The sequence below is a fragment of the Zingiber officinale genome, chromosome 4A (genome assembly GCF_018446385.1).
Source record: "Zingiber officinale cultivar Zhangliang chromosome 4A, Zo_v1.1, whole genome shotgun sequence".
Lineage (NCBI taxonomy): Eukaryota > Viridiplantae > Streptophyta > Magnoliopsida > Zingiberales > Zingiberaceae > Zingiber > Zingiber officinale.
Window position 1 is genome coordinate 54,704,168 of NC_055992.1, and position 27,427 is coordinate 54,731,594.

Consider the following 27,427-nt stretch of genomic DNA (forward strand, 5'->3'; position numbering starts at 1 on the left):
AGTAGCCTCTCTACTCTTTTGATGATTCTTTCTCCTCGTATAGACATGGAACTCTGTATTATGTTCCTTTGGAACCTCATATAGTACTTCTCCCCTTTGGTAGAATCAGAAATGCTAGGCATAATGGATCTAGGGATAGTAGTCTCATTTCTATTCTCACAATGTATAGGTTTTGGTAGAGGTAAAGTAGTGGGAATAATATCCCAAAAATTTTCTTCTCGTTGGTTCTCCCCCAAACGAGAAATTTTGTGGAAATAAGGTTGATGTTCAATAAAAGTAACATCCATAGTTACTTTAGTCTTCCTAGTGTTTGGATTAAAGCACTTATAACCTTTCATGTTTAGAGCATAATCAATCAAAACACATTTTTCAACCCTTGGATCTAATTTGGACAATCCTTTACTAGATAAGTAGACATAAATTGTGCATCTAAATACTTTAGGAGGGAGAGTAGATATAAGACGTGTTTTTGGGAAAAATTGCTTAAGGCAATTTAGGAGTGTAGTATAGTTTAAAACACGACTAGGCATTCTATTTATCAAATAAGAGGCTGTTTAAATTGCTTCACCTCATAAATACTTAGGAACATTCATATAAAACATCATGACACGTGCTACTTCAAATAAATGTTTATTTTTTCGTTCTGCAATGCCATTTTGTTGAGGGGTATCTCGACAAGTGGATTGATGAAAAATACCTTTTTCATTCAAAAAATCATCCATATGCTCATTAAAATATTCTGTTCTATTATCAGTATGAAGTATTCCAATTTTACTTTGAAATTGAGTTTCAATCATGTATTAAAATTTTTAAATAAAATTTCAACTTTAAATTTTTTGCTCATCAAATAGATCCAACATAAACGAGTATGTTCATCTATAAAAGTCACAAATCATCTTTTTTCAGACAAAGTATTGATTTTTGATGGACTCCAAACATCACTATGGATTAAATAAAACGGTCTTGAAGTGTGATAAGGTCTTGAAGGATAAACAACTTTGACTTTTTGATAAAATGCAGTTTTCACAACAAAATTTATAATCATCCAAACCATGAAACAAACTAGGAAATAACTTTTTAAGATAAGGAAAACTAGGATGTTCTAGTCTATAATGTCAAAGCATAATTTGATCCTTAACAGAGATCGAATTAGTACTAGTGTGAGCTTGAGTGTCTTTATTTTTTGGAGTTGAATCTTCAAAATAGTAGAGGCCATCTATTAGTTTAGCACTGCCAATCTTCTTCCTCGAGCTCTGTTCCCGGAAAATACAGTGGGATTCAAAGAAGATAACACTGCAATTAGAATCTTTGGATAATTTACTAACTGATAGAAGGTTACATGCAAGTTTAGGGACATGAAGAATAGATTTGAGAGAGATGGTTTTAGAAAAATTAACCAAACCTTTACCGGCTACAGGAGAATATGAGTCATCTGCTATACGGATTTTTTCATGACTAGAACAAGGAGTGTAAGTTTGAAATAAATGAGACAAACTGGTTATATGATCAAAAGCGCCTGAATCGATAATCCAAGGGGTTGAAAAGTTACATGTGAGAGCTATTGAATTACTACCTGATTGCGCAACGGAAGCATTAGGAGTACCTAAAAATCCAGAGTTGGATTTCAACAGCTTTAGAAGGTGATTCATCTGCTCCTTGTTAAAGGGAACATGTTTAGCTTCATGGGCAGCACGTGAACGATTGAATCTGCCCTCATGTGATCCCTTCTAATTTTCTGATTTACCATGAATTTTCCAGCAGGTCTCCACTGTATGTCGCGGCTTATTACAATGTTCACACCACACACGTGTCTTTCCGTCAATCCTTTTTTGAAGAGTTCCTAACAGTTTTGCTTTGAGCAACAAAAGCAGAATTTTTAATCATGTAGTTGGAATTTTTCTTGCCAAGCATAACAAGGCAGCGACTTTCCTCACGACGAACTTCGGAAAAAACTTCCCCAATGGAAGGAAGGGGCTGCCTGCCTATTATCCTGCCTCTAACTTGACCAATAAGGAATTTAAAAATTCTATTATCTTCCATCACCTTTTTATAATGCTTGCAATCATCTGGTGATTTCCACTCATAATCATTGAATAAATCCAAATCTTGCCAAAGATATTTCAATAAGTTAAAATACTTGGTAACACTATCCTCACCTTGGAGGATTTCTCCAAGTTTCAACATTAATTCATATACATGAGATTGATTACCCATGTCAGAATACATTTGATTAACGTTCTCCCAAAGCTCCTTAGTCGTGTAATAGCACATGTAGTTAGAACTTATATCTTCCTCCATTGAATTCACCAACCAAGTCATCACCATATAATTTTCAGTATCCCACGTTAGGTAGGTTGGATCCTCGATCTCAGGCTCCCTTTTTTCCCTGTCAAGTAGCCAATTTTACCTCTTCCATGAATATACATTTGCACAGTTTGAGTTCAACGCAGAAAGTTTTCTCCATTCAATTTTATGGTGGTAATTTGAATGGAGTGATATTCTGAAGTAGGTAGCAGGGCTGCAGCAACCTTTACCAATTTCTTGGTATCATTGGATTTCTCAGAAACTGTTTCAGACATGGTGGAAAGATGCTGATTTTGTGCGGTTGTAAGAGCAGTAACTTAGGGCGACGCGACTGTAAATTAGTGCAGCGCAGCTATGTTTTTTTATTGCGGCTCTGATACCATCTGAGAAAATTTTATTCTCAACTTATTGAAGAAAGAATACAATGTACAATTATATACCAATACAGTGGAACTATTCTAGGAAACTAAATTAATGGTGCGATTCTAGGAAACTAAATCACTGGAGCTATTCTAGGAAACTAAATCAATGGTGCGATTCTAGAAAACTAAATCAATCAAAAAACAATTAAAAATGATACATACAATCATACAAAATATTGTGAAATATTCTGTATATACTATCATATCTTTCAACACTCATAATATGCAATTTTAATGATTCAATCATCCTAATCATAGTTAAGTGTCAAATTTTCCCTAATCATGCCAATTTCATATATATATATATGCATTTAAAATCAATCAATTATGTTGCATTCAACATGATATATAAATCAATTACAAATAATTTTGTATTAAACTATCCTAATTTCTCATTTCATACAATTACAAACATAATTAGTAAAGAATAACACTTAGCATAAATGAGTTCTTGTGGATGTGCCAATTTACTAGGTGAACTCACCATTTTCCCCTAATATATTGCCACATTCTAACTCTTAAATGATAAAGTTACATCCTTTAGGATCCAAAATCTATTGGTCTTGATTGGGTTAACTTGGTATTCACTAAGGTTAATTTCGCTAGGCATCTTCCTAGGTCCATTTGTCTTGCAAACATCCATAGACTAGCCTAATGAGTTGAAATGCTCTGGCATTATCATTAAATGAAACCATATGGTAAAATGGTGCATCAAGCTTCTTCTTAGACATTAGCTTATAATTCAAACCATTGTTGTCATGATTAGGCCTCTGCCTCAGTATAATCATGTTTAAGTTCCTAGAGCCATTAGTGAATCTTTCTAATTTTTTCTCATGTCATCAAGCTTATCAAGATTTATTTTAAAACTTATCAACCCTAAACCCTAACCTAACATATCTAATCTTTAGTCTAATCTTGAGGGTTTTATGCCTACCTAGTATGTGGCATAAGTTATCCATGGTCTTAAAGTTATGGCTTTGAGAACTTAGTCATTCTCCTAGACTCATCTACTTGTAAAGTAATATTATAGATTAAATTATACAATTGATAATAAGTGAAGAATTCGTTACCCCATTGTTGATCTTTTTAATTCCCCTATATTGGAAATTTCCTCTTTGTATTTGTAATGCAATTTCTTGTCTTGGATTTCCCTTCCTCTTTTTCATCTTCAGACTCATCATCTCTTGTAAGGCCCTTTTTCATTACACTCGAAAACCAAAGCACTATGATTGTTTCCTTAGTTACCTTCTTGACTTCTTGTTTTTCACTTTTTTTTCTTGATCTTTGGACAATTTTTTTATTGCACCCATGATTTAAAATCTCATACCATGTTCAATAAAAGGTTAAAATGTATCATTTTGATAGGCAATGTCTCATGTGTCAGTGTTTATTATATTATTAGTATTGACTTATGCCAACACTCGACAGCTCTTGATATGCTACAATGCAAGTCAAGATAAATTGCAATCATGATTTTATCTTTTTTGTAAATTGTTTTCATACAATATAATGTCAAAATCATACCATTCTAGGTGAAAAAAATTGAATTTAACTATATAGTTTTATTATCTTTTTTTTTATTTAATCTCCTTCTTCCTTCAACTTCCAATTCTTCACCATATATTGGAACATTGACATGATACCAACAATAGCATTTAGGTCAAAGTTTGAAATTTTGGCATGACTTGAGATTTTGATCCTTGATTGCACCCAAAACACTTAGATTGTTTTCTTACTTGCCAATCAACCTTGAAGTGCTTAGCCTTATTGACCTTATAGCAATTGAGCTTCTTCTTTGTTCCTTTTTCTTTCACCTTCGATTTTTGTTTCTGTATCATTTTGTTAATGTAAGTTCTAAGAGCCAATCATGAGTTGATTGACTTAGGACATATTGTATCATATTTACTAATAAAGGCAAAGTTTATGGTTATTATATTTATTTCAGATCTGTGTCAAATGAATAAGCAAAATAATGTCCTATGATAGTAGGTTCTAGTTTACAGTATATCAATTGGTTGAGTTGATAATGGGAGGCTGTAAATATATATAGAACACTACTCTTAATTATTCCTAATCAAACATTAATATACAACGACAATATTAATGCGTTGAGACTAGTATGTAAGTCAATTGATGACTTAATCTTACAAGTCATGGATATAAGATATCAATTTGACACATGAGTATATATTAGAAAATATGTATTGAAGTGATCCACTATGAGAATGTTTTATGGATCGTTATATGATTGTCATAAACATTCTTATAGTGACTATTGATATGAATAGTTCTTAGACCCTAAGTTCCTATGATTCTTTAGATAAGAAGTTGTGTACTTTGGTATCGACAAACTTCACTTGTAACAAGGTGGACTATAAAGTCAATCACTAAGTATGTAGTAAGTTATACGGAGGGATGTGAGCGATGTAGATGAGATATATCCCTTCCAAATGACGGAAGTAATATCTGTGAGCCCCTTAATTAAATAGGACTACTAAAATACATGGCCATGCTCAAATAAGTTAATATGAGACATTGAGCTCATTTGGTTAAGTGAGTCTACTTAGAAATCAAGAAACATAAAGATTAATAAGAAGATAACATGATTTATGCCTTAGGATCAATCTGGATATCGAAGATAAAAGGACTAAAATATACAGGATAATAAACACAAAAAGGTCGGATCTTGATATTTTGTCACTTGGGTAGCAATGATGCATTGCTAGATGCCACTTATTGCTTATGTATTTAAAATGTTGCTTTAGAGGCATTGCCAACGTTACGAGAACCTATTGGGTCACACATAAAAATCATGTTGATTTGGAGATAAGTTTATTTGACTTTGACTAAAATACTACGGACCTTAAGATAAGTGGGTTAATCCAAATGAATTTAGATTAGACTTATTAGATTAATGGGTTAGATTCATTGGCTTATTGGGTTAATGATTAATCAAATATATTAACATCCAACCCATTAAAGAAGATTAATGGTGATCAAGAGATTAATGAGCATTGGTGGAAGAAGACCAAAAAGGCTTCTCTTTGGTATTTCATGGATGAATACCAAAAATTAAAGTAACCTATGGTGAAATAACCTTTTAGGTGATTGCCATCCTTTGGTTTTTTTGCTCTTCTTCCTCTTTTCTCGGAAAAACAACCGTGTGTAGTTGCTAGCAGGATGAAGGTTGTTCTTCTCCGAATCTGAGTTCGTGCGATGAACGTGGAATGTGCTTGTGTGGATACCGTAGAGGCGTGACCAATTTGATAGATCTGCCAAATCGAAGTTCCTGTCAGGATTGTATCGTTCACACAATAACGGTAGCAACTTGATCAAACTTTGTATACTGTATTTGCATGGATCTCTAGAGGGATCAGTTTTTCTACTGTATTTAAATACTTGCGAATGCATATATATCATTTTAGGTCTATTTTATATGTGATATAGATGAAGAACATGTGTTTACTATGATATGCATGATTGTATGAGTGTTTTTGTCGTGCATGAAACAGTGTATGTTGATTAAACTAAAAGATTGTAGCATCTTCATACATAATATGAATGCGTGCTATAGTTCAATTTCATTTGACAAATGTTACATAACTTATGACTTTCATAATGGTTGATGCGGTTGCATCAATCTGTTGAGAACCATTGTGAAATAACTCATGAACTGTTGTGAACAAATTATATAGTATTTGTCTAAGTATGCATCAATTTGGTAGCGGGACCGTCGTAAGGTTACAGCTCGTAAATCGTTGTTTGCAATCATAATAAAATGATGTCATAGATCTATTATCAATGATGTATGCCATGATGCATGGTTATGGCCCCTTACCCTAATATGATTGGATGATTGTGTGTGCATGTTGTAATTCATAATATGGCCTGTGAGTCGTGCCTTTCACCTTTATACTTCTAGTTATAAAATTAGACTACCCTCGAATGTAACTCAAGATTTCTTTTCATTGTAATGTACAATTAAGAATAATACTAGTCTATTGGATGACGATGGAAAAGGCGAAGGCCAACGACACACGACAACCCAGGAAACACTTGGAGAAGATGTAATTCCCTAAGTTGACCTTTTGATCTTCTCATTGGCTTGAGAAGATCGTAGTATACGAGCCATAACCATGTCACGTTTCTTATTATGTATATATGTTGATGTATGTCATGCTTGTATATGATGCATGTTTAATTAGTAGTATGATAATTAGGTCATTTTTCATATACATACCAAATTTTGATACTTACTATTACCTTGATCAATTATAGACATGTTTACCAAAGCAAAGTGACTCGATTTATCTTGATAGAGTGTGATAGGATAATTGTGATGTCCGACTATTGAACTTTGGGTGTGACTTAACTAAGTTCCGTAGGAACTTATGTACTTAAAATGATTGAGTACGTTGAAAACCTTGAAAGATTGGGATTTCCATTGGGCCAGTTGACCACTAACCTTGTTCTGCAATCGTTGCCTGAAGGATATAGTCAATTTGTCATGAACTATAATATGAATGAAATTGACAAGCCGTTGTCTGAGATGCTAAGTATGTTGAGAACTACTGAACTAATTCTCAAGAAGACAAAGTCTAGTACCATTTGATGGTGCAACAAGGCAAAGGCGTTCAGTAGGGTGACTAAGGAAGGAACCTGCTTCTACTGTGACGAGACCGGACACTGGAAGAGAAACTATAAGTTGTACCTAGAGGAAGTAATAAGGAAGAGAAGTGAGACTTCTGCCTCAAGTATATATATTATAGAAGTCAATCTATCTATTTCTTCTTCATGGGTATTAGATACCGGATGTGCATCTCACATTTATACGAATGTGTAGGGCTTAAGAAAGATTAGATCGTTGACAAAGGGAGAAGTAGATCTACGAATAGGCAATGGTGCAAGAGTTGTTGCTATAGTTGTAGGAACATATTCCTTATCTTTGCCGGCTTATTTTGGAACTTGAAGAGTGCTATTATGTGTCTGCCTTAACTAAGAACATTATCTCTATTTTTTTGTTTGGACAAGAAAGATTTTTTCATTTACAATAAAATACAAATGTTGTTCTGTTTATTTAAATGAAATGTTCTATTGTAGTGCACATCTTTTGAATGAACTCTATGCTCTAGATTTTGAAAACCCAATCTATAATATAAATATAAAACAATTTAAATCTAATGATTTAAACCAAACATATATTGTCGCTTGGGTCATATATATGAGAATCACATATCACAACTCTATAAAGATGGACTTTTGGACTCATTTGATTTTGAATCATATGAGGTATGCGAATCTTGTCTACTAGGTAAGATTATAAAGACTCATTTTAATGGACACTGCGAAAGAACTAATGATTTGTTAGGACTCATACATACTAATATTTATGGCCCTTTCAATATAGTAGTTATGGGAGGCTATCAATACTTCATTACTTCTACTGATGATTTCAGTATATATAGCTATGTGTATCTTATGAAACATAAGTCTGAATCATTTGAAAAGTTCAAAGAATATAAGAATAAAATACAAAATCAACTTGGAAAGCTCATTAAGATGCTTCGATCAGATAGAGGTAGGAAATACCTTAGCCAAGAGTTTCGTGACCATCTCGTTGAGTTTGGGATCCTATCTCAACTCACTCCACTTAAAACACCATGAATGATGTATCAGAGAGGAGAAATCATACTTTATTAGATATAGTATGATCAATGATGAGTCAAACAGATCTTCCTTCTTTTTTTCTGGGGATATGCTCCAGAGACGGCTGCCGTGTTTCGTCTAAGGCAGTCATAAAGACACTACATACGATATGAACGTAGAAGAGTCCCAAGATGTTTTTCATAAAGATTTGAGGTTGTGAGGTTTACGTTTGATGTTAAGTCTAAGAGAAACTAGGACCCAAATCAGTAACTACTATTTTGTAGGATGTCTCAAGGAAACGAAAGGATATTACTTTTATAATCTCACATCAAAGTGTTTGTTGCTAGAAATGATGTTTTTATGAGAATTTATTTTTAGAAGAGCTAGTGGGAGTAAAATCAATTTTGAAGAAATTCGAGATACACAACTTAGCATTGAGGCGTTGATGGAAATTGAGCAGGCACCACATAGTGTTGTGGATTATGAATTTGTTACACCACAAGAAATTATGGAACAACAACTTGTTTGAGTAGAACAAGTTCTACGCAGATCTGATAGGACACATCGTCAACCTGAGAGATGTTCTTTTCTCTTGTCTGACCATGATGATATAATGCTTGTGGATTTCAACGAGCTTACATCCTGCCAAGAAGCTTAATGAGCCCAGATTATGAGAAATGGCTAGAGCCATGAGATCTGAAATAGAATCTATGTACACTAACCAAGTATGAACTTTGGTTGATCCACCTATAGGGATCAAACTCATATGATAAAGACTAACATGAATGGTCATATGCATACCTATAAAGGGTGATTGGTAGCTAAAGGATTCAAGTAGATTCATGATATATACTATGATAAAACCTTTTCACCAGTTGCGATGTTTAAGTGTATTCGGATTATGCTTGTTATTGCAGTTTATTATAATTATGAGATCTGACATATGGATGTCAAAACTGTATTTCTGAATAGAAATCTACTCGAGGATGTGTATGTGACACAACGTGAGGGTTTTGTAAATTCAAAGGATGCTGGAAAGGTATGTAAGTTGTAAAGGTCCATTTATGGTTTAAAGCAAGCTTCTAGAAGCTGGAATCTTCGATTCGATGATACGATCAAAACATTTGGTTTCATAAAGAACGAAGATGAACCTCGTGTCTACAAAAGAGTTAGTAAGCATAGTCATGTTTCTCATCTTATATGTAGATAACATACTTCTTATTAGAAATGATATGCCTATAATACAATCTGTGAAGACTTGGCTTGGAAATTATTTCTCAATGAAAGACATAGATGAAGCAACTTACATTTTAGGCATCAAGATCTATAGAGATAGATCTAAGAGATTGCTTAGCCTAAGTCAGAATACATATATTAACAAGGTGCTTAATCGTTTTGCCATGCAAAATTTCAAAAAGGGATTCCTGTCGATGTCACACGGTGTGAGCCTTTCAAAGACTCAAAGCCCCTCTTCTAAGGAAGAAAGGGATCGCATGGATCAGATTCCTTATGCATCTGTTATAGGGTCTATTATGTACGCTATGCTTTGTACTCGTCTTGATGTCTCATATGCGTTAAGCATGACGAGCAGATACTAGTCTGATCCAGGTGAAGATCACTGAGCAACTGTCAAGAATATTCTTAAGTATTTGAGAAGAACGAAAAAATATTTCTTGATATTGGAGGTGATGACGAGCTCGCTGTAAAGGGTTACAGTGATACAAGCTTCCAAACGGACAAGGATGATTCCATATCACAGTCTGAGTATGTATGTTGCTTAAATGATGGTGCTATGAGTTGAAAGAGTTCAAAGCAAAACACAGTTGCTGATTCTACTATAGAGATAGAGTATATTACTGCTTCTGATGTAGCAAAAGAGGCTGTTTGGATCACAAAATTTATTACAGAGCTTGGTGTAGTTCCTAACATAGCGAACCCAATAGACCTCTATTGTTATAACAATGGGGCTATTGCACAGGCTAAGGATCCTCTCTCATCAGCAATCCAAACCCACTACGGCGATTCTATCTCATTTAAAAGATCATAGATAGAGGAGATGTGAGGATATGCAGAGTACCGATCGATAACATTGTAGATCCTTTGACCAAGGTTTTGGTATAGAGGAAGCATAATGGTCATATTAGGTTACTAAATATTAGATATATTTTAGTGATTGACACTAGTGCTTATGGGAGATTGTTAGTATAAGCCCTAAGAGTCAATCATGAGTTGATTGATTTATGTATCATATTTATTAATAAAGGCAAAGTTTATGGTTATTATATTTATTTCAGATATGTGCTAGATGAATAAGTATAATAATGTCCTAGGATAGTAGGTTCTAATCTACAATATATCAATTGATTGAGTTGATAGTGAGAGGTTGTAAATATATATAAAACACTACTCTTAACTATTCCTAATCAAACATTAATATACAACGGCAATATTCATGCGTTGAGACTAGCATGTAGGTCAATTGATGATTTAATCTCACAAGTCATGGATATAAGATATCAAGTTGATATATGGATGCATATTAGAGAATATGTACTGAATTGACCCGTCATGAGAATGTTTCATGGATCGTTATATGAGTGTCATAAATATTCTCATAGTGACTATTGGTATGAATATGAATAGTTTTTAGATCTTAAGTCACTACGGTTCCCTACATAAGGATTTGTATCGACGAACGTCACCTGTAATAAGGTGGACTATAAAGTCAATTACTGGGTATGCAATAAGTTATGCTGAGGGATGTGAGTGATGTAGATGAGATTTATCCTTCCATATGACGGAAGTGATATCTGTGGGCCCCTTGATTAAGTAAGACTACTAAAATACATGATCATGATCAAATAGGTCAATATGAGATATTAAGCTCATTTGGTTAAGTAAGTCTACTTGGAGATCAAGAAACATAAAGATTGATAAAAGGATAATACGATTTATGCCTCATGGATTAATCTAGATATCGAGGATAGAAGGACTATGTTATACAGATAATAGACATAGAAAGGTTAGGTCGGATCTTGACATTCTCGTCAGTTGGATAACAATGATGCATTGCTAGATACCACTCATTGCTTATGTATCCAAAATGTTGCTTTAGAGGCATTGTCAACGTTACGAGAACCTATTGGGTCACACACATAGAGAGTATGTTGATTTGGAGATAGATTTATTTTAATTTGACTAAAATACTATGTACCTTAAGATAAGTGGGTTAATCCAAATGAATTTGGATTAGACTAATTGGATTAATGGATTAGATTTATTGGCTTATTGGGTTAATGACTTATTGGGTTAATGATTAATTCAATATATTAACATCCAACTCATTAAAGAAGATTAATAGTGATGGAGATTAATAAGCATTGGTAGAAGAAGACCAAAAAGGCTTCTCTTTGGTATTTCATGGATAAATTCCAAAAATCGAAGTAACCTTTAGTGAAGTAACCTTTTAGGTAATTGTCATCCTTTAGTTTTTTGCTCTTCTTTCTCTTCTTCTCTCGAAAAAACCAACCTTGTGTAGTTGCTAGCATAACGAATGTTGCTCTTCTCCGAATCTGAGTTCGTGCGATGAATGTGGAACGTGTTCGTGTGGATACCGTATAGGCACGGCCAATCTGATCGTGTTGAGATCTGCCGAATCGAAGTTGTCAGGATTGTACCGTTCATGCAACAAAGGTAACAACTTGATCAAACTTTGTATACTGTATTCGCATGGATCTCTGGGGGGATTTGTTTTTCCACTGCGTTTAAATATTATTTTTCGCAAAAGATCCCTACACAATTATTTTTCCTTTCTCCTTTCCTTGTAATGACTTGTTTTTTAGTGATCCTAATTGCATTCATAACATGCCATGTGATCCCTTGTTTTTTTTGCAACTTGAAGGATTTGAAGGAGTGCCAGTCACATCTTCCTCAATTTGCTTTGGTTTAGATCCATCTCTGGTTAATTTTTTGTCTTTATTCTCAAAGGCTTTTGATGAAGATGTCTTTCATCTGTAGTATTTGCCCTCCAATCCATAGACTCATGATTTGCATTGCTTTCTTCAAGTTGTGGATCCTTGCTATCATGAATTTGATCTTCAACACTTTGTTTCTTCTTCCCGCTACTTATCTTTATGATTTCCCTAGTCCTCAACTTTCTTAAGGGCTCTTCTCACCATGTAAGCCATTGTGATTCTTCATTGCTCTCTCATGAAGATGATTATGATGAGCATCTCTATGATGATGAACTCTTTTCTTGTGCTTCTTGTTCTTCTATATTACCTTACTCTAAAATATAGTTGGGCAATACATCCATTATATTATTGTATTGTTCATGGTTTTTTCATTCAGCTTGAGCAATTCAACTTGCTCCTAGTCCATTTGCTTCTCTTGATAATTTTCCTATTTTTGTCTTTTGGATCTTCAAATCCTTCCTCCATTGCAATGCTACTCTAAAATGGGTTCTCAAGTAGCATTCTATCTTTATTTCCCAAGTCTCAAGATTTTCCCTATCATACTTCGGAATTGCAAAAATAGTTCTCACTATCATCCGAGATGCTAATTTTGTTTAATAAGCGATGTGCTATAATACACTTGTTAAGAATAAATGTTAGCAGTCCAGATATGAGCAGAGCCGGCCCTGGGCCAGGGCTACCAGGGCTCCTGCCCAGGGCCCAAAACTTTCAGGGGCCCATTCTTCATATATATATATATATGGCCCAAAAAAAAATTTTTATATCCAAAATCATCGTTTTTGTCATCCCTTTTCAGAAGCCCTATTCTGAGCCGTCGCCGAAATCCTCCCTCGTCAAAGCCCTATTCTGAGTTTTCGACTCTCGCGACTCTACTTGTTATTGCCTTGGAAGGTGCTTCGGTCAGGTCCTCGGCGATCGGTCATCCGCTCTCTTTTGGGGCCATCCCCGCCTTGATCGCTTCACCATCTTCCATCGCCTCCATCAGGGTGATACCATTGTGGGACTTGCCTCTGTCTAGGTACTATCTTCCTTGGGCACTACCGTTGTCTTTGAGTAGAGAATTCTAGGTATCATCTTCACCGCATGAAATTGGCAAGGAAATTTCATCCTTGTTTGGGTAGTGACGATAACCCTCTTTGGAGTTTAGAAAGAGCTGCGTTTTTTCTTTGAAATATATGAATATATGATAAACATCTTAAACATCTTACTGTCTCCTTGGTTAAAAATGAAGATCAGTTTCTTCCATTCTGAGGTACATCGTACATGCTTGTGAAATCATTGTTGGCGAAACATGCAGGTCAGGTCATTGTCTAGGAAACAGGAATGCCTATGCTTTAGTAATTTAGTTCCTACAAGGTCAATAGTCTATAAATCAAATTTTCTACATCATGAATTGTTGAGTCCATTCCCTAATTTTCTAGGAGCTTCATATTCATATGAACCAAATGCATCATTAGACACTATATATCCATGCTTCTCATATTTCACAATCCTATCTCCCACTACCATGGTTCAGTAATTAGACACTACGCATCATTAGATACTTTGGATTTGGATGTGAAATTGATAAGGAGACATCTACCAAACCGGAAGGTTTGTGTTAATTTTGAGGAACTAACATTTTATTTAAAAAAATATTTATTTTTTTCTTTATTTAAAGAGAAAAAATAGTGTCGTTTTATTTTTTTTGATATTTAAGTTTTTATAAATTGAAATTTGTTTTACTTTCTGGACTGAATAATCAAGTAAGTTATTCTCCATGAAAAGTTTTTGGTCATCACATGATACCTTAGTCAAATTAAAATTTTAAAAATTTGTAGTGTTTTTTATTTTTATTATTGCTAGGATTCCTATACATAAAATTTAATTCATTTATATTGAGTTTTAATTTTTCTTATCAAGTGAAATATAAGTAATATCACTATTTTAGGATAAAAATTTTTTAATTCTTAACCATCCTGAATATATTATTTAAGTTGCTCAAATTCAAATTAAAAGTGAATATACTTGTGACGGATCTTCCAAGTATTCTTTTTGTTCATCCAGATTCCTATGTTGATGTTGAAAACAAAGATTATAGAGGTAAACTGACTAGGCTATATTTCCTTAGTATTTCTCAGTTTGGTGTTAGGATTGTGTTACATTACTATACTTATTTCTTTGCATTCTTGAGTTAAATTTTTTTCACTGTTAGTATTCTTTTGCTAAGAATTCAAGTAATTATTTTTTAAAAACACCTATTGTATTCTAAATGAAATTGATTACAAATAGAATTGTTATTCTTGGATAATTTAATAGTGTAGGAATGAAAAAAGAATTTATATTCATAGTTTTAGAATTGATGCTTTATTCTTATTTCTATGTTAGAATTGTAGACATTTATGCACAAATAAAAAATGAACTGTGTGAGATAAAAAAATCTTCTTACAATTAAAAAATTTCCTTATCCCATTTCTGAAAGCAAAATTTTATAGATTAATATAATTATTACTTAGGTTGATGGAAGGATAAAATTAGGGCATAATTAATAGTTTCGCCCAGGGCCTTTGAACAACCAGGACTGGCTCTGGATATGAGTTAGCTTGGATAGAGGGGAGGGGTGAAGAGTCAATCCCTCTAAATACAAAATTTCTCTCTTGCAAGACAAACAATTAAAATGTTAATACCGCAAGGCAAGGTTCTAAATATTAAGTCATTTTGGAGTTTGCCATGAGAGGCAAATTGGAGGTAAAAGGAGAAAGGAGATGAAGAAAAGGAGAAGATAAAACAATTATACTACTTAAGTTTTAACTTTGCCTTTCATTTGTAATGATATACTTTTTGACATTATTTGTATGGATACAAACTACAAAAATAAAATAATAAATAATATCTATTGATTTTGTCTTGTGTTGTAGAATGTCAAGGGGTATTGAGTGTTGGCATGACATAACACTCACTGACATGGTTGACACAATTACACAATAAACTTTACATGTGCTGATTGTTGACTAGTATAAAGTCATAATTTATTAAAATGATATGTTTAGGCCATAGCGCCAGGTATGATATGAGATTTCAAACTATTGCATAAGGTGCTTGTGTTTGTCCTTGTTAAAAATATATGTGAGGGAAATAAGAATAAATACACATAAAAACAGTGCTAGCACACTTGGTTAAATATGGTTGGGAGATCTTCACTCCTACTTCATGATCTATAACTCCAGCGAATTATCCACAAAAATTGCACTAATAACATAAGCTAGTGGGACAAACCACTATGGTCTTTCAAGAAAACCAAAAGTCTTCATATAATCAACGCATTTTGTTTGCTAAAATGATTTCTAAAAAATTAGTCTGAAGTAATTATGCATATATGCCTATAGAGTGTCAAAGGAATATGAAATGCTTCCCTAGTGAAAGATTTTGTGGGCATCTGAGTATGACCAAGTTCTCAAGCAACTGATTATTACATGGTAAATCTGCTGTTTTCTTGTCAAGGAAAAATCTTTAAGCTTGCTGTTGGGTGATTTTTAATCATCTAACTGAATTTCTCTAATCAAACAACACTGACAATTTATCTATGACTGACATGATTTTCTCCTTGGTGAATGCATAATGTGATAATTGTGGAATCAAATTCTTCCTTTTCCTACTTTTCTTCCTATTTTGCTTGTCATTAGTTCAGAAATTTGTAAACTAATTCTTTTGAATACAAGAATGGTGTAAACCCAAGTAAACAAAGGTGGGGTATGATCCTAAGAGCTGTAAGAACCCAGGCCGAACATTTGAAATGAATTGCAAGGGAATTTTCCCCTTTCTAATCAGTAAAAACTGAAAAATTGGTTGTTGATTATCCTTCACTGTGTGGTTTTAAATAATTGATCTGAAAGCAAATAGTCCTATACAAAATAATTATAACTTTTTCTATGAAGACCTATGGAGATTCATATAGGTGGAGTATGATGATGCCCTATTTAGTTTACGTTATGAATTGTGGTGGCTGTATTATTTTTCTCAAAAATTCTTTTTGCCCTTTTTTTCTTGGAAAAGGTGAGCTTTTGCTTTTTGAGATGCTTTCTCTCTATATATATGGTGGTTTTTCAGATATACACTTATGCAGATCATGATTTGTGCAAGAAGCCAGGGTTTTTGTAATACATAATATGCTTGTGTACTTGTTCTTCTCTTTTTTATCTGCTTGAGGTTTACACATTCACATAGAAGTGCTCATCTGAATAAGCAACTGTCTGTCTTATGTCATTCTATAGTCTCTCTCTCTCTTTCTCTCTCTACCCTAATGACGTTATGTGATGTTTCCAGGATGCAGCAAAATACAGGGACGAGTTAAAGAGTTTATCTCCACACTCCCTCCTTACATGTTCAAGTGACACAACAACTTTGGTAACATACTATGAGCAGTTTGTTTTTGTTAATTTATTTTACTCCATTATACTCGTTTTACAACCATTTCTTCTTTGGCTCAATGGTTTTCTAATATTACTAGCAGGCGACTAGCTTTTCTCCATTGCTAACACATTTTAGTGTTTTTTCAGAAATCCCTGTTCTTAGATGGGGCATAAATCTATATCAATATCATATGAATATCCATAAGACACTTAGACGACAAACCCTGATGTAGATACACCACTCGAGTTCGTTTATTTGATTAATATTTTTTTTTCGCACTACTAAGCCAAGACCTAGTCTTGGGACAAGTTCTGTTTTTTTTTCTTTTGTGCAAGGATTTCTTTTAAAATGGCCCATCAAGAAGGGTATATCACTGCACGCCTTCCCTCTTTTCCGGCGAAGACTTCGACTACTCGAAGAGTCGAATGAAGTACCACCTCAAGACATAAGTCGAGATATGGATAATCATCCAGACGGGATTCGCATATCCCACCGAAGATGGAGTCCTCGTTCCGTGCGACAAATGAGATGCACCAACTAGAAAGAAGATCGAGGCTGACGCCAAAGCTACTCAGACTCTACAATGCGACCTGACAAAAGAAGAGCTGAACCGAGTCGACCCGTTCTCAAGCGCAAAGGAGTTGTGGGAAAAGTTGATCGAGCTGCATGAAGGAACTTCCGACATGAAGGTAAGCAAACGTGATTTGATATTAAATAAACTTTATAATATAAAAATGCAGGAAGGTGAATCAGCAAGCCAACTTCACGCACGCATCCAAGACCTCCTCAACGGTCTCCACACAATTGGACAAAAGGTGGAAAATCGCGACGTCATCAGGTATGCACTCAATGCATTTTTGAGGAATACTTTGTGGGCATCCATGGTAGATGCTTATAAAGTGTCTAAGGATCTTTCGCAAATTAAATTAGATGAGTTATTTTCCGAATTCAAACTTCACGAACAGACTAATGCGCTGCTGGTCGAGAAAGGTATTGCTTTGGTCGTAGGTACAACTAAAACGCGGGAACCAAAAGCAAAGCACTGGATTGAACCCGAGTCTGATGATGAACCGGACTCAGAAGACGACGACGACGAGATCATTGCCGAGCTCGTCAACTTTGTACAAAAACTCTACAAGAAGAAAGGATTTACCAAAAAGGAGATTAAGAAGGTGATCCAGTCAAAAGCAGTGCAACCGAGTTCAAAAGTCAAGTTCGAAGTAACCTGTTACGGCTATAATAAAAAGGGACACATTAAAGTCAACTGTCCAAATCAGAAGGAAATAAAGAAACAACGGAAGAAGAAGGCACTGCAGGCAACATAGGATGAATCCTTTTAGAAGATTCTGATGAAGATGTCGAACAGACGAGCTTCCTCGCACTTAAGGCCCGAGAACAAGTCGACGAATTTGAAACAGAGAGCAAGTTGGAAACAGAGTCCGAGAGAAACCATGGATCCGTATCCTTTTCTGAATGGGTCTAGCCCCACTGTAAGTTCTTCTCAAATAGATAAACTACATAACTTAGTAAATTATCTCATGCGCAAGTTAGCCAAGTCCAATGTCCGGGTCAAGTCACTCCAAAAGGAGGTAATAGCCCTTAAGGAAGTGACTAATCCAAGCTCCTTGACTGCTTGACCGGGTTAGACTGGAACTTCAACTCAAGTCCAACAACTTGAGGAAGAACATTCCATCCTGAAAAGTCAAGTCAAGGAACTAAAAGAAATATTGAAACGGTTCACCTTGGGTTCCAAGAATCTTGATTTGATTTTTGAAAAACAAAGAGCCGTATACAATCAATTCGAACTTGGACAAGGCTAAACGCAAATTTAAATCATATTTATCTCTTGTTAATCGTACCAATAGAGGAATAGTCCAAGCATGGGTGCTTAAGTCTAACTTGATTAATCAAGATGGACTTGGTCAATATTGGATCCCCAAGGATCAAATCCACTACCTTGATAGACCCTATCGAGGCTATGATCTAGGAGCCATTAGAAAGATCATTTTTATCATTAAATAGACTTGCTTGATGCTTGCTTTACTGCTTTTATTATACATGCTTAGATTAGGGTAGATAAGGACTTAGACTCGATTCACACTTAACTATTTAGACCTAGGATTTTCAAAAAGGAAAAATTTCAATTTCTTTAAAAGACTTTATCTAGAAGTGGTTGATGATCTAATACCCAAGAATGCCTAGTACCTCGCCACAGCCTGGAAACCAATTATTAAAATAAATATTTAATTGACTGACTGTTAAACCTTAGTCTAACTCATAAATCAATCCTTAGATGTTAATCTAAATTAAAAGATAAAATTAACCATCTCACAAAAACCTATAAAGTTCCCTGATTATCAATCTAGAAAAGGGCGAGATGGACTTAGGTAAAAATTAGTCTACCCTAATCAATTAATCAATTAATTTAATAAATTAATCAATTAACCTAATTCAAACCTAATCAACCTAATTCAAACCTAATCAATTAATCAACTAACTTAAACTTAATCCATAAAACTAAATCAAACTCAAAATTAATTAAAATTAAAATTAGAATTAAATCAAACTTAAGTGAAACTCAATCAACCATCTCACTATCACTCGGTATAACATGATTGATAACCTAGACTAGGTGAGATAGAGAATAAGGGGTTGAACTCAATCAATCATCTTACAATCCTTTTAAATTGGATCCAAATCAAATACTTTATGTGTAGAAACATAACGATTTGGACCAATGGATGTTGGATAGTGGATGCTCTAGACACATGATTGGAGACCGATTGAAGTTCACCAAGCTAAAATTCAAAAACCTAGGGGCAGTTGCGTTCGGCAACGACAGAACACTTAGGGTAATCGGAACAGGTAATATCAAACTGAGTTCTGATTTTGTTATTCGAAAGTTTTATTGATAAGTTGAATTTTAACTTACTTAGCATAAGTCAACTGTGTGACTTTAGATACTTAGTAACATTTTCAAACTCTGAATCCTTAATTAAGAATGTTGAAAATCCTGAAATCACACTTAAGTGAATTAGGAAAAAAAATATCCACACAATTAACTTACCAATCTCCTCACTCAAGTGTCTTTTGACACAACAATAGGAAAGTAAGTTGTGGTACAGAAGATTGGGTCACACTCATATCAGACTCATTTAAAAAATGAGTCAAAATGGCTTAGTTAGAGGTCTACCCAAATTTAAAAATTTAGAAAATACAATTTGTAATGTTTGTCAACAAGCTAAACAAACTAAGTCAACCCAAAAATCAACAAACCTGAATCGAACTAACTCAATACTTGAGCTCCTACACTTAGACCTATTTGATTCACATGGAGCCAAGTCACTAAGCAGAAACCAATACTACTTAGTCATAATTGATGATTACTTAAGATTTACCTGGGTAAATTTTTTAAAAACCAAAGATGAAACCCTTGAGATCTTTAAGACCTTTTGCAAGTTAATAGAAAATGAAAAAGACAGCAAAATCAAAAGAATTAGAAGTGATCATGGAGGGGAATTTGAAAATAATAGGTTTGATGAATTTTGTCAAACTAATGGATACAATCATGAATTTTCATGTCCTAGAACCCCCAACAAAATGGTCTAGTTGAATGAAAAAATAGAACATTACAAGCGGCCGCTAGAATCATGTTAAACGAATATAACCTAAATAACCAATTCTAGGCTGAAGCAATAAATACGACATGTTATATTCAAAATAGAATATTAATCAATAAATTTCAAAATAAAACTCCGTATGAAATATACTATAATAAAATTCCTAACTTAAATTATCTAAAAGTATTTGGGTGTAAAGTCCACATACTAAACACTAAAGATTGTTTAGGTAAGTTTATATCAAAATCAACAATAGGAATCTTTTTAGGGTACTCTACAACCAGTAAGGCTTATAGAATTTATAACAAAAATACTCTAAAAGTTGAAGAAACAATAAATGTATTTTTGATGAAGAAAACAACCTACCTGACTTAATCAAAGAAAATAGTCAAATTATAAGAAATACAGAAGATGATGAAATTAGACCTGAGACAAAAGAATCATAAGAACTAATTGTTGACCTTAACTTAAGACATAAAATAAGTTCCATCACCCGTCTGATCAAATTTTGGATGATCCAACCCTAGAAGTTCGAACTCGTCATCATATAGAAATCTAAGTTAAATAGCTCTAATTTCCAAAATTGAACCCAAGATTATAGAAGAAGCCTTGACCCAGACTGGATAATTACAATGCAAGAGGAACTAGTTCAATTTGAAAGAAACCAAGTCTGGGAACTTGTACCCAAACCCACAAGTAATCCATAATTGATATTAAGTGGGTGTTTAGAAACAAACTAGATGATAAAGGCGAAATAGTAAGAAACAAGGCTAGACTAGTAGCAAAGGGGTTTAGCCAAATAGAAGGGTTAGATTATGATGAAACATATGCACCTGTGGCTTGACTTGAATCCATCAGGATGCTACTAGCCTATGTAGCACATAAAAGATTCAAGTTATACCAAATGGATGTAAAATCCGTATTTTTAAATGGATTTATTAAAAAAGAAGTTTATGTAAATCAACCCCAAGTTTGAGGATTTAGACCACCTAAACCATATCTTTAGGTTAAATAAAGTTTTATATGGACTAAAACAAGCACCTAGGGCCTGGTATGAACGACTCTCAACCTACCTAATATTCAAAGGGTTTAACCAAAGTCAAATAGATCAAACATTATTTGTTAACACATTAGAAAAATATATTTTTATAGCTCAAATTTATGTAGATGACATAATTTTTAGTTTAACCAATACTAAAATTTTAAAAGAATTTACTAAATTAATGGAAAGTGAATTTGAAATGAGCCTAGTAGGAAAACTTAATTTTTTCTTAGGCTTACAAATAAAATAAGCAAAGGAAGAAATTTATTCAAACCAAATATGCTAAGGAATTAATTAAGAAGTTTAGAATGGAAAATTCTAAAAATATAAAGACCCAATGACAACTAATGTTAAAATTGACTCTGACTTAGAAGGAAAACTAGTAGACTTAAAATATTATAGAAGTGCAATAAAAAGTCTACTATACCTAATTGTAAGTCGACTTGGTATTTTGTTTGCAGTATGTGTGTATGCTAGGTACCAATCTTCTGCAAAAGAATCACATTTATCTAATGTAAAAAGAATATTTAGATACATTAAGGGAACCCTAACTGTAGGCCTTTTGTAGTTGGGTACTTTGACTCAGACTATGCTGGGTGAAAACTACATAGAAAAAGTACAAGTAGAAGTTGTCAATTTCTAGGTCAATGCTTAGTAAGCTGGTCAAGTAGAAAGCAACACTATGTTGCCTTATCCACTATTGAAGCAGAGTACATACCCATGGGAGAATGTGTATCTCAATTATTATGGATGATGCACACTTTAAAAGATTATCAATTAGAATATAAAAATACAAAAATTTCAATTGATAACAAAAACTCAATTAATTTAACTAAAAATCCAATCCACCACTCAAGGATTAAACACATAGAAGTCAAGTATCACTTTGTATGGGATCATGTAGCTAAGGGTGACATTGTACTTGACTATGTTGAGTCCAAGTCGAACCTAACTAACATTTTCACAAAATTCTTACTTGAACTTGAGTTCAGTGCACTTAGAAGATAATTACGTATGTGCCTAGTAGAATAGGTACTAAACTGTCAAAATTATTTCTTTATAGTATTACTTTTTCAAAAAGCTATGATGCTTTTTATTAGCTTGGTTTTAAAATTCTAGGAAAAATTACCTTATTCAAAATTCCCAATTTTAACTAGTATTTTCAAAAGATTGGACTTAGCCTAGAGCACAGATCCTCTGGACTGCAATTTGCGGTTCAGAGGATGGACCACTACATCTATTGGTTGATGGAGATGGATCCCACCTATTAAACAGGTGGGATCCATCCCCATCAACCAATCAACTTGTGTGGTCCGTTCTTTGGACCGCAAATTGCGGTCCAGAGGATCCTGGCTCCTTAGCCTAGGTATTTATCTCTTAGAAAGTATGTACCCATAGGTTTCAGCCAGAGCATCTCATAAGCACACTAGGAATATCTTGCTTGTGTATGAAAAATACTTAGAATGGAGTGAGATGCATAGGGTACTGCCTGGACTTCAGAATGCTTATGTCTGTGCATCAACATAAGTTTGGGCAATAAATATCAAGTTAAATTGATCAAGTTAAGTTATCCATTTTAGTTAATCTAACTGGAATGCTTGCTTAACTTGACTAACCAAGTGAAAGCTTTATCTCATGGTAAACAACTAGTAGCTAAAGGTTAGACACTTGTTTAAGGAAAGTAAATATCTGTTTTGAAGATTTTTTTCTTTGAACTCTCATGTTTGGACTCTAGGATCCTAAAAATTAAAACATTTAATTATTTTTTGGGGGCATTATTCAAGGGGGAGTGAAAGACTTAAGTTTAGTTAAATATGTTTTTGTGTTACTTTTCAAAATATCTAAATTAAATATCTCTTTTAAGTTAAAGTATTTTTTTCAAAATTTCAAAGTAAAGTTCATTAAAAAGGGGTTCAGTTTTTCTTGTTTAACTATTTTTAAAAAAGAGTTTAACTAGTTTTTAAAAGCAAACTTTGAACATTTTATTTGAAAAAGGAAGTTCAAATATTTTTATTTGGAAAAATAAGTTTTTAAAATGTACCTTTAATTAAGTCTTTATGTACTTAACTAAGTTTTAAGTATTTGAAATCATTTTCTTAGCTATGTATTTTTATAAGGAATTTTTTTAAAAGCTAAGGAATTTTCAAAACTTAAATTTATCTATGTTTTTCGAAAAAACTAAGGAGGCGTTTGGTTTGCATTTCCCATATTATTCTCTATTTTCATTTTCTGAGAAAATAAAAAACGCGTTTGGTTTATATTTTTCACATTCATTTTCAAGAAAAAGAGAGCATTTTTTAAGAAAATCAAAAATGCAGAAAAGTCATTTTTTGAAAAATGAGAAAATACAATTTTCTGAAAAATGAAATGAAAATGCAAACAAACCAAACGCACCCTAAGTGCTTAGCTAATTTTTTTTTAAAAAAAAATCTTTCTAAAGCTAAGTATTTAGTTAATTTTTTTTAAGAAAATCTTTCAAAAGCTAAGTATTTTAAATTCTTTTTGAGCTAAGTGTTTACCGTGATAAATTTAAAGGGAGTTTCAAATTAAAATTTGTTTTAGGGGTTAGTATTTTTTTTTAACTATCTTTACAAATCAATTTTTCTCTCTCACTTAGTATCTTTTTGATGTATGTCAAAGGGGGAGAGAAAGGTTAAAGTTAAGTTAAACATATAACTTTTGATTAAGAGGGAGCATAAGAGAGATTTTTTGTCTAATTATTTTACTTATGCATAAGTTTTTTTAATTGTTTCATTTATGCTGATGCTTAAGTTTTTTACATTATTGTTATATTATACTTAACTTTGAACCAGTTTGTCATAATTGGTGCAGAGAGTACCAGACGATCAAACCTAAGTTTTGATTATGGCAAAGGGTGCAAAATTAAGGTTACTTGTTGTCTAACAAGGCTGAATGAGCTTGTAGGAAAGTCCTAAGTATTCTTAGGTAAAAGTCCTAGTGAATTATAGCAGGTTGTCATAATTGGTGCAGGGAATACCAGACGATCAAACCTAAGTTTTGATTATGGCAAAAGGTGCAAAGTTAAGGTTACTTGTTGTCTAACAAGACTGAATGAGCTTGCAGAAAAGTCCCAAGTATTCTTAGGTAAAAGTCCTAGTGAATTATAGCAGGTGGAAAACCCTAGGGTAAGGTAACCTTAGGTGGTGGAAAGTCCTAGCTGCGGTTAGGCAAGGAGAAGTCTGGCGAGTCGAGCACTTTGAGCGAAATCCTAGAGTCAGTTAGGGACTCTAGGTGAAAATCCTGGTGGTCGCGGACCAGGTGGAAGTCTGAATGGGTCGTGGAGCGGACGTTCAACATGAAGACCTGAAGTCTCGGATGCTGAGCAAAAGTCCAGACGGTCGTAGAGGACCGATGTGGCAAAGGTAAACTCTCCGGGAGTAGGTGATGACGTGTTCCCCTGAAGAGGGAACAGTAAACGTCGGTTCGATTTAGAGTTTCAGTCAGAACCGGACAGTTAGAGGCTGTCAAATTTATATTATATATATTGTTTATTGCCTGTACTAACTTTGTTTTGCAGAAAAAAGGGAGGTTGAAAAAGTTGGTCCGGGCGCTCGGACAAGCCTCGCCCAGGGCGGGCGGGCAAGCGGTCCGAGTGCTCGAACTTTGTCCAAGCACCCGGACTCGAAAAATCATCCATAAGCCTATGTGGAGCGCGTTGATTGGTCGAAACACGTGGTCCAGGCGCCCGGAACGACCTATATAAGCAGCATTCGACCAGGGAGGGGTTAAACAACAACATTCAGAGCGACTTCCGCACTTGCGCGTTGCTCTGATAAAGGCTCTCGACACCCAAAAGCTACTCCGACGATGACTACACTGAAGATCTATTTCTTCAAGTTGTTGGTATTGTTTTATTTAAAAGTTACTTGTACTACAATTGTAAATCTCTTTGTAACTTTCGATTGATTAGTGGATTGCACATCGAAAGCACTCTCACGTGCGGGCCTTGGAGTAGGAGTTGCCACAGGCTCCGAACCAAGTAACTCTTGGTGTTCGCGATTGCTTTCTTTCTGTCTTGTCTTTCTTATTCCGCTGTGTTTTACTCAGACGTTTTCAAACGAACATGAAAGTCACTGGCATTATTCATCCTCCCTTTAGTTCAACGATCCTACACATTTGTCCTATCATAGCGGCTCTTTGCATGAGGTAGGTCGGCACCTAGTGAGGCATTTTTTATCTGTTGAAAATTGACCTCAGCCTATTGGAGCAACCACCTATGCAAGTACTAACTACGGGGGCTATTTATGAAGCAATCATTTGCAACAAAAGATGAAATTGTCACCTCGACGGCCTCTCCAGGGCGGCCCCCACTATCTGGAAGGGAGGTAAATCAAGGGGGCTTCGTCCAGCAATAACATCGCATGTAAGGAGGTGTTGAGGCAACCAACGGGGCATTCCGCACCCGCTGAGAATCAACTCAGGTCTATTGATAGAAACACCCTTGGATGAACCAATTACGTTAGCCCGTGGAGACTGTTTATGAAGCAATCATCCTTCATGTATTAATGGCCTTAGATAATTTTTAATTGAAAGTATGGAGTATCTATAGTGACATTTTTTTTCTGTGTTTTATGGTTGTTTACATGTGTCTAAGAAATGTTGTATTAAATAACTTTTACAGGGTATACGAGTACAAGTCAGGAGTCTGTATATTGAGAGCCGAAGTCATCCATCTAAAGGGCAATTCTTTTTTGCCTATAGAATACGAATTACCAATAATTCTCAGTACCCTGTTCAACTTCTAAGAAGGCATTGGATCATTACTGATGCTAACGGCCGAACTGAGAATTTTTGGTCAGTTTAATTCTTCTATTTTTAAATTTTGACAGTTATTATTATTATTATTATTTCATTCTAGAATCACTTGAATTATTCCTTGTCTCTTTATTCAGGGGAGTTGGTGTAATTGGTGAGCAACCTGTCATACTTCCTCGAACTGGATTTGAGTATTCCTCAGCTTGTCCACTAAGCACTCCAACTGGGAGAATGGTAAGCTATTACAATTCATTTAAAAATAAATATATATCGGAGTAAATAAATCACTAAAAAAGATGCAATGAGATAGGACCAGTCTATGTCTATAACACCTTGCTATTTTTATGATGCTTTTGTTGACAATCTACAAGATCAACGTATCTAGAAAATGTTTTTCAATCGGATACGAATCTGACTTTTGGTTCAAGTGACAAATATTGATATGTGACTCTAAATTTTATACTTATTTTCTTTTTAGTCATCACTGCAGATTTTTTTTGTTTTTTATTTTAAGAATTTTCTCTAAATAATATCACAGAATTTGTTTTCTCCCTTCTAAGAATTAACGTTGGTTCAGGAGGGTGAATACGAAATGAAGCACATTGATAAGTTGGGTTCGCCTACCTTCAATGTTGTGATAGCCGCATTCTCCCTGTCCATGATGGGGGATGACACTGATGGGCCGTTGTAGTCTAGAACATCAGTCTGGTCATACTTTGTTCACTTAGCCACACAATGGAAAAAAAAAAAAAAAACTGCAAGAGAAGATTTCTTGAATTTGTAAGTGATAAAATTGGTTGGTTATTGGTTTGTGCTAGCAAGTCATGTTACGAAGAATTTGGTTCAATTATGTCCGATTTGCAATTTACAAGTACTAAAGGTCAACCACTCTCCTCCCCCATGTGAAAAAGAAGATTTGGATTCTTAAATTTTACATATATTTATGTGCGCGTACCATGCATTTTGCTTAACGGAATTGATAGTTCTCCTTACTATGCCACGGAAAGGAAAATGACAAACAAGTTCTGAATTGATTGATCTTCCAAAAATTTGAATCTACGTGCTTACGCAATTATGCTGTTTTTTTTTGTTTACTGTAAGTTGGTAATTGTGAGGGACTTGGATAGTAACAACATGCAAGTTTTAAGTGTGGTATATTAATCATGTGTTCATTTAGGTGGCTCCTAGCTTGGATCTGAGCAGAATGTGTCTGCGGTCCAAGTTATCCTATCAAATTATCTTTTTCAAATACAG

The 27,427-nt window shown here is 34.2% G+C and overlaps 1 protein-coding gene across 1 annotated transcript in view; it reads left to right on the forward strand.

Moving 5' to 3' along the window:
- Positions 1-27,065, forward strand: part of LOC121969919 — a 43,616-nt gene extending 16,551 nt beyond the window's left edge. Inside the window, exons 3-6 of the mRNA XM_042520239.1 lie at positions 16,649-16,729; positions 26,040-26,212; positions 26,311-26,407; positions 26,751-27,065. Of these exons, the coding sequence (XP_042376173.1) occupies positions 16,649-16,729; positions 26,040-26,212; positions 26,311-26,407; positions 26,751-26,864 (465 nt within the window). The 3' untranslated portion in view covers positions 26,865-27,065. The remainder of the gene's footprint in view (positions 1-16,648; positions 16,730-26,039; positions 26,213-26,310; positions 26,408-26,750) is intronic.
- The last annotated feature ends 362 nt before the right edge of the window (positions 27,066-27,427 follow it).